General features: G+C 52.8%; 1 protein-coding gene across 2 annotated transcripts in view; it reads right to left on the reverse strand.

Annotated features, from left to right (window-relative positions):
* KCNT1 (potassium sodium-activated channel subfamily T member 1) overlaps positions 1-12,183 on the reverse strand; it is a 90,617-nt gene that overhangs the window by 34,595 nt on the left and 43,839 nt on the right. Inside the window, exon 2 of one of the 2 annotated variants that reach the window (XM_056351574.1) lies at positions 2,470-2,511. The exons of the other annotated variant lie outside the window; for it this stretch is intronic. Within the exon in view, the coding sequence (XP_056207549.1) occupies positions 2,470-2,511 (42 nt within the window). The remainder of the gene's footprint in view (positions 1-2,469; positions 2,512-12,183) is intronic. 2 annotated transcript variants of the gene reach the window in all.

The raw sequence follows: 12,183 nt of genomic DNA on the forward strand, positions 1-12,183 counted from the left end.
ACCCTGTCACAGCCACCATGGCCCCGTAGCAGCCACCACAGTCCCACTACAGCCACCATAGCCCCATGGCAACCACCATAGCCCTGTCACAGCCACCATGGCCCCGTGCCAATAGCCACGATCCCACCACAGTCATCATGGTCCCACTGCAGCCACTGTAGCCTTGTCACAGCCACCATGGCCCTGTGGCAACCATCATGGCCCCATCACAGTCCCACAGGATGGCAGCTGCTCCCACCAGCAGCAGCCTCTCGGCCAGGCTGCCTGGGTGGCCCCGCCAGGCTGATGGAGCATTGTGAGCCATGGCTCACGCAGCGCCAGGAATGAGTTTGCTGAGCTGCTCAGGCTCCAGGCAAAGCACATGCTGAGGCACATCATGAACGATGATAAGCAAAATTGAGTCCCAAACCAATAGACATGCTGCACTGGGAACCAAGATGCTGTGGCACACATTGCCCCAGGACCAGCTCAAAACCTTGTTTCTTCAAGATTTCACACATTTACCATGGGAATAATTTGGAAAAAAAAGTATCTCCTGTTTTCTTATAGAGGGTGATTTCTACCCAAAGAAAGCAGCGATATTGCCAGCCACTCTGCAGCAAATTAAACACAGCTGGATGCAGGTAATGGCATCCTGGCTCCAGCAGTAACACTGCAATTTTATTTCGGGGGAATGAAAAGCAAGCTCCAAGCAACCACTTCTGGAAAAACTCTGCCCAGGACAAATGTTGGCTTCACAGGCCAGTCCTTATGGCCACCCATCTGGCACCAGGAGATGACCAATGGCCTGAACTCATCTGCACAAGCACCCCTGTGTCAGTAGGACAAGGGCTGGGCAGGAGGCACCGCACCGAGGGCACAAGGGCTCCGCTGAGCCAGGACACAGGTGCTGGGCAGCCCTGACACACACTGCAGGGAAGGCTTCATGAATCTGGAGTGATAAAAAAGAAATCTGCTGCTGGACTTCTTTTTCCTGTTTGCTTTGTTGTTTTGTTGTTTGGGTTTTTTTAATTAGGGATGTGGCTATAATCCCTCTCCACCTGGATTTAGCAGTTGCAGAGCTCATTTTCAGGCACCAAAGTGCTGGAGGCAGCGGGGGATGCGCTCAGGACTTGGAGTTGAAGATCCATCTGTGCCAAACCAAGGCGCAAGTGGTGGTGATGCACAGCAGGGTCTGCAGCTCAGCACCAACCCAGCAGCACTCTTTGCTCCCAAAAACACAAGTTTGGCTCCGGGGGGAAGCAGGACATGCTGCTTCATCCCAGGACTGCGCCAGTGCCTCCCCAGGCTGGGAGCCCCAGCTCAGGGCCATCCCTGGGGGATGGTGCTGCTCTGGGTCCTGGCACATGTGTGTGCCTTGGGAAGGGGGCCATGGCCAAGAGAAGCTGGGGAGCACCGAGGGGCTCTGTGCTGTGTCTGCATGTAACCCTACCAACACGCCTGCAGCAAGCTGGGGTCAGGCCCTAGCCTGCAACCTGCTCCCGGAGCTGGGTGCTGAGCCAGGCAGGTTAGGGAGCCTTTCCCAGTGGTGATGTGCTACGTGGGGGCCTGATCCAGGCTTCTCCCCACAGGGCAGAGGGCTCTCACACAGCACTGTCCGAGGATGTGCACCCCCAGCTGTGGGCACTGGGCAAGGACACGCTCATCCCCTGAGTCACCCTCCCACTGTGTCACCCATCCAAGGTCTCAGCAGCCTCATGGATGCACGGAGCAGCCCCAGCCCTGGCCCCACGCTGCTCTTGTTCTACAAGATTTCATGCATTTACCATGAGAGTAAATCGGGAAAAAAGCAGGCAGGGCCACACAGCGGCACCACTTGCTCTTAATAAACTAATAATAATAATAATAAACATTAAAAACCAGAAAGAGAAGAAGCAATAGAATAACACGCTGTGTTCTGTTTGGCTTATTTGTTTTGCAACATTGGAGATTGACACTCATGTGTCTGCTCCTATAATTGCCTCTGCTGATGAATCTGGATTGTTTAATTAGAGTCTGCGCATGGAGCTCATCACTAATGGGTAATCACCAATTTGCTGCCAAGGATATAACTTCTTCCCCAAGAAACTTGTCTGTCTCTGAGTGCAGACGGTCCTCGCCATGGTGGGAAGCACTGCCCTTTCAGAGGGCTTTGCTGGTCCCACACACAACTCCTCGGTGCCAAGAGCAGTAAAGGACAAATCTCTTGCCAATCATCTTCCCTAAAAGCAGAATAATCTATCGCTAATTTAAAGTCAAGGCTAACCACTGTTCTTGGCAGCAGGTACTGCCCAAAATACTTAGCTCAGAAGACAACATGCACACGTGCACCACACAAACACCCCAAACTGCAAGGGGGTTTTGCTTTCTGGAGAACACAGTTGGCTTTTCCCACTGGAAGAGCGATGGTCCCCAGGGCTGGCGGTGCCACAGCAGCCCTCACCCCCTCCCCACGGCACCAGCGCGGGGATATGCATGCGATGCACTTACTGCGAGAAGGAGGAATCCACGCTGAAGTCCTCGGCGTGAGGCCTACAGAGCAAGAGCATCACAGGACATGAGGGAAATGTACAGCTGCTGGGCAGAAACCGGGGCGACAGCCGGAGCCGTGCCACGGGGAACGCCAATGCCGGAGGGACAAGCAGCCACCCAAGTGCTGGGCCTGGGGTCGCACCCTGTCTGGGACATTTCCCTGCTGATGTCCCAGGGTGGGGACGCTGGGGACTTGGTGATGCTCTGGTGGCTTTGCCAGTCTACAGCCCTTTAAAGGCTCAGCTCCACGGATTAACACGTTTTATGCTTTTTTGGGGGTTTTATAATGAGTCTCACAAGCTGCACTGCTGTATTGTCTCAAATCAGTGTCATGCTTTCTGTGGAGAAATTAGATTTTGAAAGATGCTGGTTGGGATGTTTTTAGGAATCTAACATTGTGTTTCTCCTACACATACCTTCACAGAGATGATCTTAGACACAGGTTATGACCAGAAAAGGGAAAACAAAAGAAAAGAAAAGAACAGGACGGAATGATGAGTGTAACACGGCAGGTCATGGCAGGGGGAGAAAGACAACCATGAAGATGTACTAGAGCAGGTGGAAGAGGAAGGGACCGTGCTCGTGTACTGTACATCCCGCAGCCAGACAGCAGCACAGTGCTATGAAATGAAGCAATTGCAGCTGCAAAGGAAAAAAAAAATCCCTTTGCAAAAATGACGCTCTCTTCAAGACACATCCATCCCCATGGATGGCCACGAGGCCCCATCACCGCGGGCATTACCTGAGAGTGCCTGAGCTGCAGCCCATCCCTCTCTCCCAGTCTCCAGCAGTGCCCTCTTTCCTGTCCTTATTTAACGTGAATCAGGGCAATCAAGAAATACAACCAAAGCAAAGGGGGCAACTGCAGCTCATGAAGGTTTTTCTTTTATGTTGCTTTGTGCTTTATGAGTCCACAGCACTCCGGCACAGTCCCAACTAAATAAAAGCAATAAATTCACATTTCAATTAGAATGCGAGTCCAACGGAAAGCTAATTCATCCCTCAGCTACAAAGCACACAGAGCAGCCTCCCTGCGACATGATGTAGTTTGCTACTACTCTTCTTTTATGATCTGTGCAAAGGCTGCAGGGAGCAGCTCATGGCCCCGGAGCTGGAGCACCCGCAGGGAGCACAGGCTGCACCAGAGCCACCATCCTGGGTGACACCGACAGCACCGTCCCCCTGCGTCACGCACAGGAGATGCACCGTTTTGGAGAGATGCTGGGGGCCCTGAGGGAGGGGGCTGGTGCAGGGGCTGAGGAGGTACTCTGTCGGGACGAAAGGCTCCCACGCAGCCCCGCTGGTGAGCCAGCCTGGTCACCAACCCTCCACAGGAGCTACTCGGGGGGCCGTGGGGCTGCTGGTGGGGACGGGAGGTGGCTTCCAACCCAGCCCTGGCTGAGCCTCTGCCACTGCTTCTGGCCTCCTAGCACATCCAGCCTGGGGGCTGTGCCCCTGGGGCCGCACACCCAGCCTTGCCCACCAATAACCCACCTGCCACAAGGAAGCCACTGACCTACCATCTTCCCCTGCCACCCTGCTAGTTTTTAACGTGCCGGTGTGATGCTCAGGGAGCAGTGAGTTAGCTCACACCCAAGGGGTCCCAAATGGTCTCTCGTGCCGTCTCTCCCAGCAATAACAAGTCCTGTGGTGGGGGTCTTAGCTGTGTCGTCCTCCAGAGCAGCCCTGGCATTTATTAACAACAAACAACTCTGATTTTCTCCAGCTGCAGAGCAGAGGCAAGCGCAGCCCCGGGAAGGAGCCTCGCCAGCTCAGCCTCCCTCCTGCCAAATTGGATTATCCCACATTAGCAGCAGGGGCTGTTCAAGCCCCTCCACTTGCATTTGGTTTTGCACAGGAGCTTTTTCTGCCTCGCAGAGATGTTTATGGGGAAGAAACAGCAAATTATTTGGTTTTCTCCTAATACGCTGCCAGCTGGCAACCGGGAAGACTGTATGAACAGGGGCTTATTTCAGCTGCAGCTCCCCAAGGCGGAACACTCCTGAAAACTGAACAGCAACAGCACATTTAATCACACAGCTCGATGGGGTCCTGCAGATCCCCAAGGTCTGGTATCACCGTGGGTCCCAGAGCACCGGGATGAGCCAGCATGATTCCCAGGACACCTTCCTCAGACAGGCAAGCCTGCAAGGCAAATGAACGTCTCATTCACAAAAAGGCAGCAGGAATAAAAGGGACTCTAGAATGATGGACAGACCATAAACCTCCCCAACAGTGGTTTTGGCCACTCTTTGCCATGGTTTAAACACATCTGATAAGACAGTATCAAAAAGTGCTCCCAGCCTGGAAGGGAACCAGCTGCTGGATGCTGATCGCAGGGGGAAGGAGCGACCCTGAGATGCCACACTGAAACCTCTCCTTCCCACCAGGCACCCAAATTCTCATAAGCAGTCTAATTGCTGAGAAATATGGAAAATTGTTTAAGAAAACTAAAAATCACTCCACTTCTCTCCGAATAACAGTTGTTTTCCAGTTCCCAAAAACTTTTTCAAAGTGCAAGCCCAGCCCCAGCAGAGCTGCTAACCCAGCCCCAGGGGGATGCACGAGCATTCTCCCTTTGCTGCTCTGCACAAACTCCACCCCAGCTTTTGTGGACTTGTCTGCAATGTCACTTATCTGGCAATTAATCCAGGTGAACTGCTAGAGAGGATTAGCAGAACGGCATGAACCCTTTTGTGCACCGTCTCACTTGAAAGACTAGATTTACAATATACAGAACTAAAGCCATTTAACTGAGTCAGAAAGGTTACACTGGCTTGTAATTTGTTTTAGGAAATCTACTTTAAATTCACTTTTATATTTCATCCAGATCTGCCTCCCTGAGTATCCCTGCGCAGGTAAACCTCAACTCATCTCATTCCTACCATGGCAGACAGCTACGATGCGGGCAGCGAGCCCAACCTTCGCTCCCTTCCAGAGTCCAGGGTCTGGGAGAGAATTGCCATACCCGCCCAGAGGAAGCTGAGCCCCATCACCCTGGCACTGCCGACCATTAAACCATGATGCCAAGCTCCTGGCTGGTGCAGGCAGCATCTCCCAGAGAGAAGGGCAGAGCAGGGAAGGACGAGAGAAAGGAGAGGAGCAGAGGAGGAAGAAACTTCACTGCTGCAGAGACAGGTCTGCCAGCGCATTGCAAGCTGCAACCCCTTACAAAATGGAAAAGTTTTGTGAGAAGGTGAGGAGAGAATGGTGCATTTATTATTAGAACAAAAGCCACTAATAAACCTTGCTTATGTACAAGAGAGAGCAATCACCTGCCCACCCACGCTGCACAGCAGCTCCTCAGCTGAGCAGCCACCTTTTTACCCCACCCTGCCTCCCTGGCTCTGGCTCTAGCTCCAGCACACCCCAGCAAAGGCAGTTGTTCCCCCTCAAGCTGGGCAAGGATGTGGGGACCCCCAGGCATGCAAGCTGCAGATCCCATCTGCCCCTGTATTCCAGGGAGGGGACAGCAGCTGGCCCCGAACCCCAGCTCTCCTCCCAGCTCTGCCAGGGTGCTGCGGGATCTGGGTGGCATTTCGTTCATCTGCCTCATGCAGATAATTTGAGGCTAAATACTGTCCCTGTATTTCAAGTACTCGAAGATGCTCAGATGGAGCAGAGAGCAGCAAAGCACAGCAGAGCTCAGCTGAGCTTGCACAGAGATCTGCTCCCTCCCAGCAAACTCCCTGCCAGCTCTGCGCCTTTACCGCTGTCTCCCGATTTTTCTGGGAGGTATTTTGGTAAATGAAAGGTATTAAAAATTAATTTCTGGTTGTGCATTTCCTATTCAATTTACAGCCATCATTTCCAAGAAAATAATAAAAAAAATAATAAAAAATCATGCCTTGACTTAAAGCCCCTGGATGTTACAAAGACACAAGTAATGACCTGCCAACACCGCACTGGGCTTCAGGCTGCTTAATAACCACTTGCAAGGCTCGGAGGCATTTCAAGGCCAGGGGCTAAAGGACACTATATTTGGTGGCTGTCTTTTCTGGCTCTATCTCAGAGCTGGAGGAGACAGCTGTCAGATTTAGTGCCCTTTAGCCCCCAGTCTTGAAATGCCTTCAAAACAGGGGTAAGGCAGGGGGTTTAAGATGAACCAAGCAAGGTAACTGCTTGGGAAGGCTTCCCAAAGTGGTGTTCATCCCCTAAGACATGAGATGCACCACGGTTCCTACCATATTGACAGTGAGAAACTCATCCCCAAAAATAGCCTGATGTGCGAAGGACAGATGGGAGGAGACGAAAAAAGAAAGTAAAGAGGGGGAGAAGGAACAACCAAGAGGAAGGGGAAAGGGAGAGGGAGATGCATGCATCCTGCTTGCAAACGTGCAAGAGGGGAGGACACGCTCGGTGCTTGGGAAGGGCACCCCACCTATCCCGGCTGTGGGACAGAGTGGGGTGACCCCAGGGAAAGGACTCGAGCCCCTAAAACCCTCGGTCTGGAGGAAGCTCAGCAACCGGCAGGCACCTGGAAAAAACACTGACTGCTCCAGGCACACGCCAACACACAGCCTGATGGCTGGAGAAGCGGCACACAGACCAACCTGCCCGCCACCAGCAGCAAAGCACGCCACACCGGCAGCACCCCGGACCGTGAGCCTGGCTGCCTCCTCCCCACAGAGCGGCACCTCAAGGTGCTGCGTTAATCACAGAGGTAGTTGTCCTTGGTGTTACTCTGCAAAACCCACATCACAACTAGAATGACATAAAGTTTAGAACCAACCAAGGCGTGGTGTCAAAAACGCAGCATTACCTGCAGCAGCCAGACAAGCCGTTCCCAGCCCAGTGCCCAGCAGCTCCCAGTACTGCCCATGATTACCTTCCAGAAGGTTTTAGCTCTCCCAAAGGGGCAGGTGCTGCCAAGCCTGGGCACTGGGCTCTGTCTGCTGGGCAAAAAGGCCCTACAGATGCTGAGGCTGCTCTAACACACACCTTCCTGCCTTTCCCAAGGAGCTAAATGAGTCCCTGCAGCCCTGTCAAGGACTATGCCTGAGCTGGGAGGTGGGCTGCAAGACCCCGCTGTGCAGGAGCCCTGTACGACACCAACGGCTGCACCGGCAGCTTGTGCCCACTCAGAGGGATGGCCATGGCTGCATCCTGCTCTTACCATGAGCAGGAAAGCCTCCACTGGAGGAGAAGGAGGAGAAACGTGCTAACCCCCATGCCCTGATGGGACCTGATGGCAATGAGGGACCTAAAATAAACCAAGCAGAAGCCCAAGTGCGTGTTTCAAGTGTAGGCATCCTCAGGTTAGGCGCCTCGTCTGCGTGTCAGCGCCTATATAGGGCACCGAGATTTTCAGTGGTGCTGGCGTCTCACCAGCAGCCGTGGGAGGAGGGCTCAGCGCTTCCAAAACTCAGTCTGTTCCCCTCAGGCACCCGGCTACAGCACCAACAGCTTGGGGATTAGCATTGCCCCCCACCCAGGGGATGCAAACGCTTTCTGCCAGAGTGCACCTGGGGACAGAGATAGGGACTTGAGGGACGGGGACCACAAACAGGGGACCAGCCTCTGAAATATATCCGAAACCGCAGGAGGGAGCTCAGAGCTGAGCCCTGACTGGGACACGGTGATGTAGGTCTTGTCCCCGCACAGAGGAGTGGGAGCAAAATGGGGAGGATGAGCAGAGCTTGGGGGCTGTTCCAGTGCAGCCCCAGGATGAGCCCAGAAACAGCCAGGCTCAAGCCCCCATGCCACAGCCCGGGATGAAATCACTGGCTGTGTTTATGAACAGCTCTGTTTAGCGCGAAGGATGCCAGCTGTCTGCTCGCTGTGCTGGCAGCCGGGATCTGGGATCATTTCCTGTTCATCAGGATCAGGCAGCGTGTTTGCATATCACCCTTATAACAGAGTTCAGCAGTTGAGCACCCTGCCCATTTTTGAGGTGGTCCCACACTGAAAACACACTCAGCATCATACAGCAGCACCCACTGGTATGTGGGAAGGACATACCCAGGTTAAATGGCGTGCGGGCAATGCCACCCCGCACACAGCCCTACAATGCTGCCTGGAAGAACAACCCAAGGAAACTACACACAAGGCTGCAAGGAGAGGCGATGCTCAGCAGGCACCTTCCCCCAGGGATTCTGGGCACGGACCCGCAGGCAGGCTGGGTGGTTGGACCCCAGCTCCGAGACCAGCCCATGGCTTGGTTATTGCCAGCAGAAGGCTCAGAGATGCTGTGCTCCAGTCTGGACAACCATCACAGAGCATCAACACCCTGCCAGCAAACAGCTGTGGGGCACAGCAAACCCTGGCGTGGACTCGGTGCTCTCCGTACAGAGAGACCCACCACCAGAAATACATCCCGACGAGGCAGTGCCCAGCCCATCCAGAGGGAGAGCAGACCAAGCCAAGGACTTTGTAAGTGAAACCCTCTGGACACCTCAGGCTCTCCGAAGGCTCCTGCAGGGACCCTGCCTGCAGCAGTACTGGTTCCTGCCTGCTTTGGGTGGCACAGACTGCTCTGGCTCAGAGGGGAGAAGTGCTGGAGCTAGGTCTGGCACAGCCACAGAAATCCTCCCATAACCACACCATCCCAACACCCCCAGACTCAGCATTTCTCCAGTTTCTGATATAAACCCTCAGCAGGCAGCCAAGGGAGGACTGCATGGCGCCAGGGGCCAGGGTGGACAAGCCCCACACAAGAGAAGTCCCTGCCACAGCACTTCTCCTCCACAAAAACACCTCACTGAAAGCTGAGGTGGCAAACCTGCTTATGCTATTCACTGAAGACAGAGATACATCTCCAAAAGCTCTTTGTTAGAAAAGGCTTTTGTTAAAGAAATGTTAAAAAAAAATTAAATTTGGTGTTGACTTATTGTCCCCCTGCCTGAAAGGATTCAGCAACATGGCACAGCAGTGGTTGCACAGCGGGGCGAATTGCACCCAGGCACTTGCTGCTGTGACCTGCTACAGAGACCACCACCAGGAAACCTGGCTGCAAGGACAGAGTGGTTGTAATGGTTTCAATAGCCAGACTGGACTTTTCCACTGGTCTGCTTGAGTGTTAGGTGATGATGAAAACACATTTAATGAGACCCGTTTGTTAACGCTTGGCTGCCCCTTGGGGCAAAAAACATCGACTGGTTAGAAATTACATTTTCAGATACGTTTGGGTGACTTCCTCACTCCCCAAAGCACTTTACCTCCAAGAGACACTGCATTAAATTGGCCCTGGCAGAGTGCTGCTATTTCTCACTGTGTAGACTCCAGCCACTTTGTTGCCAGTAACATGGCTGAAGAAAAGTCCCATTTATTCCTGCCAAAAATACTTCAAACTGAGAGACGAGGTAAGGCTGCGGGGGGTGGGACTGTGCAGCCTGAAGGGAAGAAAAGGAGGGAAGGATCTAATTGCTGCCCTCACCTACTTGACGGGTGAGGTGCAGGCAGCCTCCTCTCGGATGCACACAGCAAAAGGGCAAGAGGGAACAGGTACAAGATGCAGCAAGGCAAAAATTCTTCATCCTGAGAGTGATCAAGCTCTGAACTAGGCAGCCAGAGAAGCTGAGAAATCTCCTGCCTGGGAGATGTCCAACACTCAGCAGGGCTGGTCCTGAGCCAGCTGAGCCAACTTTAAAGTTAGTCCAGCTTTGAGAAGGGGTTGGACCAGAGCCCTCCAGAGGTCCTCCCCAACCTCAACTCTCCTGCAATGCTAATTTTCTTCCCCAAACCTCAGCAGGTCAGATTTTGGCTATCAGCAGCTCAGCAAACATGACTCAAAGAGGCAAGGGTGGAAATGTGGGGCAGGGAGGGGACACACAGCACTGCCCCCCTCCCAGGGCCTAGGGCAGAGATTCAAAATCAGATACCTTAAGGGTATGTTTGCAATCCCTTCAGAGCATCAGAGTGCCCCAGGACGGGTAATGGTCAGAGTTTCCCCTACATCCAGCAGAGCTGCATAAACAGGACACCACTATCTTATAAAAATGTTTGTTTGTGTTTTTAAACCCACATCTCCGGTATGACGGAGAGATCCCCAGCCCATGAAACGGGATCCAAACACAGATATTTACATGTCCTCATGCTTGCCAGCAGCTTCCTCCCAAACACAGAGCCACTCAATAGAGAGCACACTGCAGCATTTGGCTTTTCTGTGATTTTGTTCCCTGTCACACCTTTCTCTTTCAAATTCTCCCCAACACAAGCCACATGGGACCAACCTGTCTCAGGAAAAGCCTGGCTCATAGGAGAAAGACTCAACTTTTCACGGCTTGCTCCAGCCACACAATTGCTGCACGCCAGGAGAGTTTCAGTGCCCAGGCAGCAGGTCTGGCAGCAGAGCCTGCCCTCCCCAAAGCAGCCGGGGGGCTGCCCAGGTTGCATCCCCTTCTCAGAGCAGCCCCTGATGTACAGAAGTAGCTGCAAGCATCTTTAGTGGGAGCTACTTCCACATGAGCAGCCTGGGCAAGTCCCATCCCACCCACAGCTCTCCACCCACAGGAAAGCATCCTTGTCCTGGATGCCCAGGGCCAGCCCCGAACTCCCCTTTTTACCTCCAAAAGTGGAATAATACATGGCTGTAGAATGATTTATCTCCAGAGGAATTCAAATCCTCTCCTCCTGTTTTGACTGAGAACCCCTAAAAGCTTTCAGATGCTGCAATGACTGAGACAGAGCAATGAGGTAAATAAAGTAGGTGAGAATAAATGTAACTGGATTCAGTCATCTAGGAAATTCATTTGCATCCCTGACAAGATCCTGTAACACAGCATCTTCTTACACCATCACCAGGTAAATTAACTCCCAACTTCCAGTGACAATTGTCACTGCTAACTTGATAAGGCTGCTTGTGTCTGGCTTTGGAGGAGACGAAGCATCTCAAACACACTATTCATCATTTCCAAAGCAATCTTCCTGCCTTTGTTGCTCACACATGCAGTGAAAGAGAAGCGCACAAATCTTAATTGCCAACTCAGTTGTTGGGAAGTGGCACACAAAGAAGGGAAGCCCAGCAGTCGGGAATTCAAACACTGCCAGCGGCAGCTCAGGGCTCTGCCCACTGCCAGAATGTAAAAGTGTTGCCATCAACTTCTCTAACTCTTGGCATCAGCTCCTCACAAGACTGCAGCAAAACACTTGAAATTCCAGCAAAACCGAGGGAATGGGGTTCTTTTATAATGCCCTGAGGCACCCTGGTGTGCTCTGCACACTTGACCTTCTGGAAAGGGTCCACTAAAACACTGTAGCTATGCAATTTTTGGAATCGTTGCACCCTGCCCCTCCAGATCCAATGACTTGCAGCATCCCTCCTTTGTGCCATGCCCCCCACAAGAGACAAGGCGGGTCAGCCCAGGGATGAAGGTTTGGCTCCCTGGTCCTGGGCAGGCACCTCCCAAGCTTCTGAGGGCAGGAGAGGAGATGCCTGTCTTGCATGTTTAATCACAGCTGAGTAACGGTGGTTGGGATGGGTTTGTGAGTCCCCCAGTTGCAAGTACGAGTCTTTTTGTAGTCCCAGTGCATCTGGATCTGAACACTGGCACTGTTGTGAGGGTTACATCAACAGTACCTGAAGGAGCACAGAGAGAAAGCAAACTCACTCCTTAGGCTTTGCCAGCAATAGTGTCCAGGCCATGCCTTCAGAGGTGCAGAGCCTAGAACAGGTCTATCTTGGATGTCTTTTTGAAGCAATGAAAGCAACATGCAAAAGCAGAGCGAAAGTAG

This window comes from Falco biarmicus, chromosome 9 (assembly GCF_023638135.1).
Source record: "Falco biarmicus isolate bFalBia1 chromosome 9, bFalBia1.pri, whole genome shotgun sequence".
Taxonomy (NCBI): domain Eukaryota; kingdom Metazoa; phylum Chordata; class Aves; order Falconiformes; family Falconidae; genus Falco; species Falco biarmicus.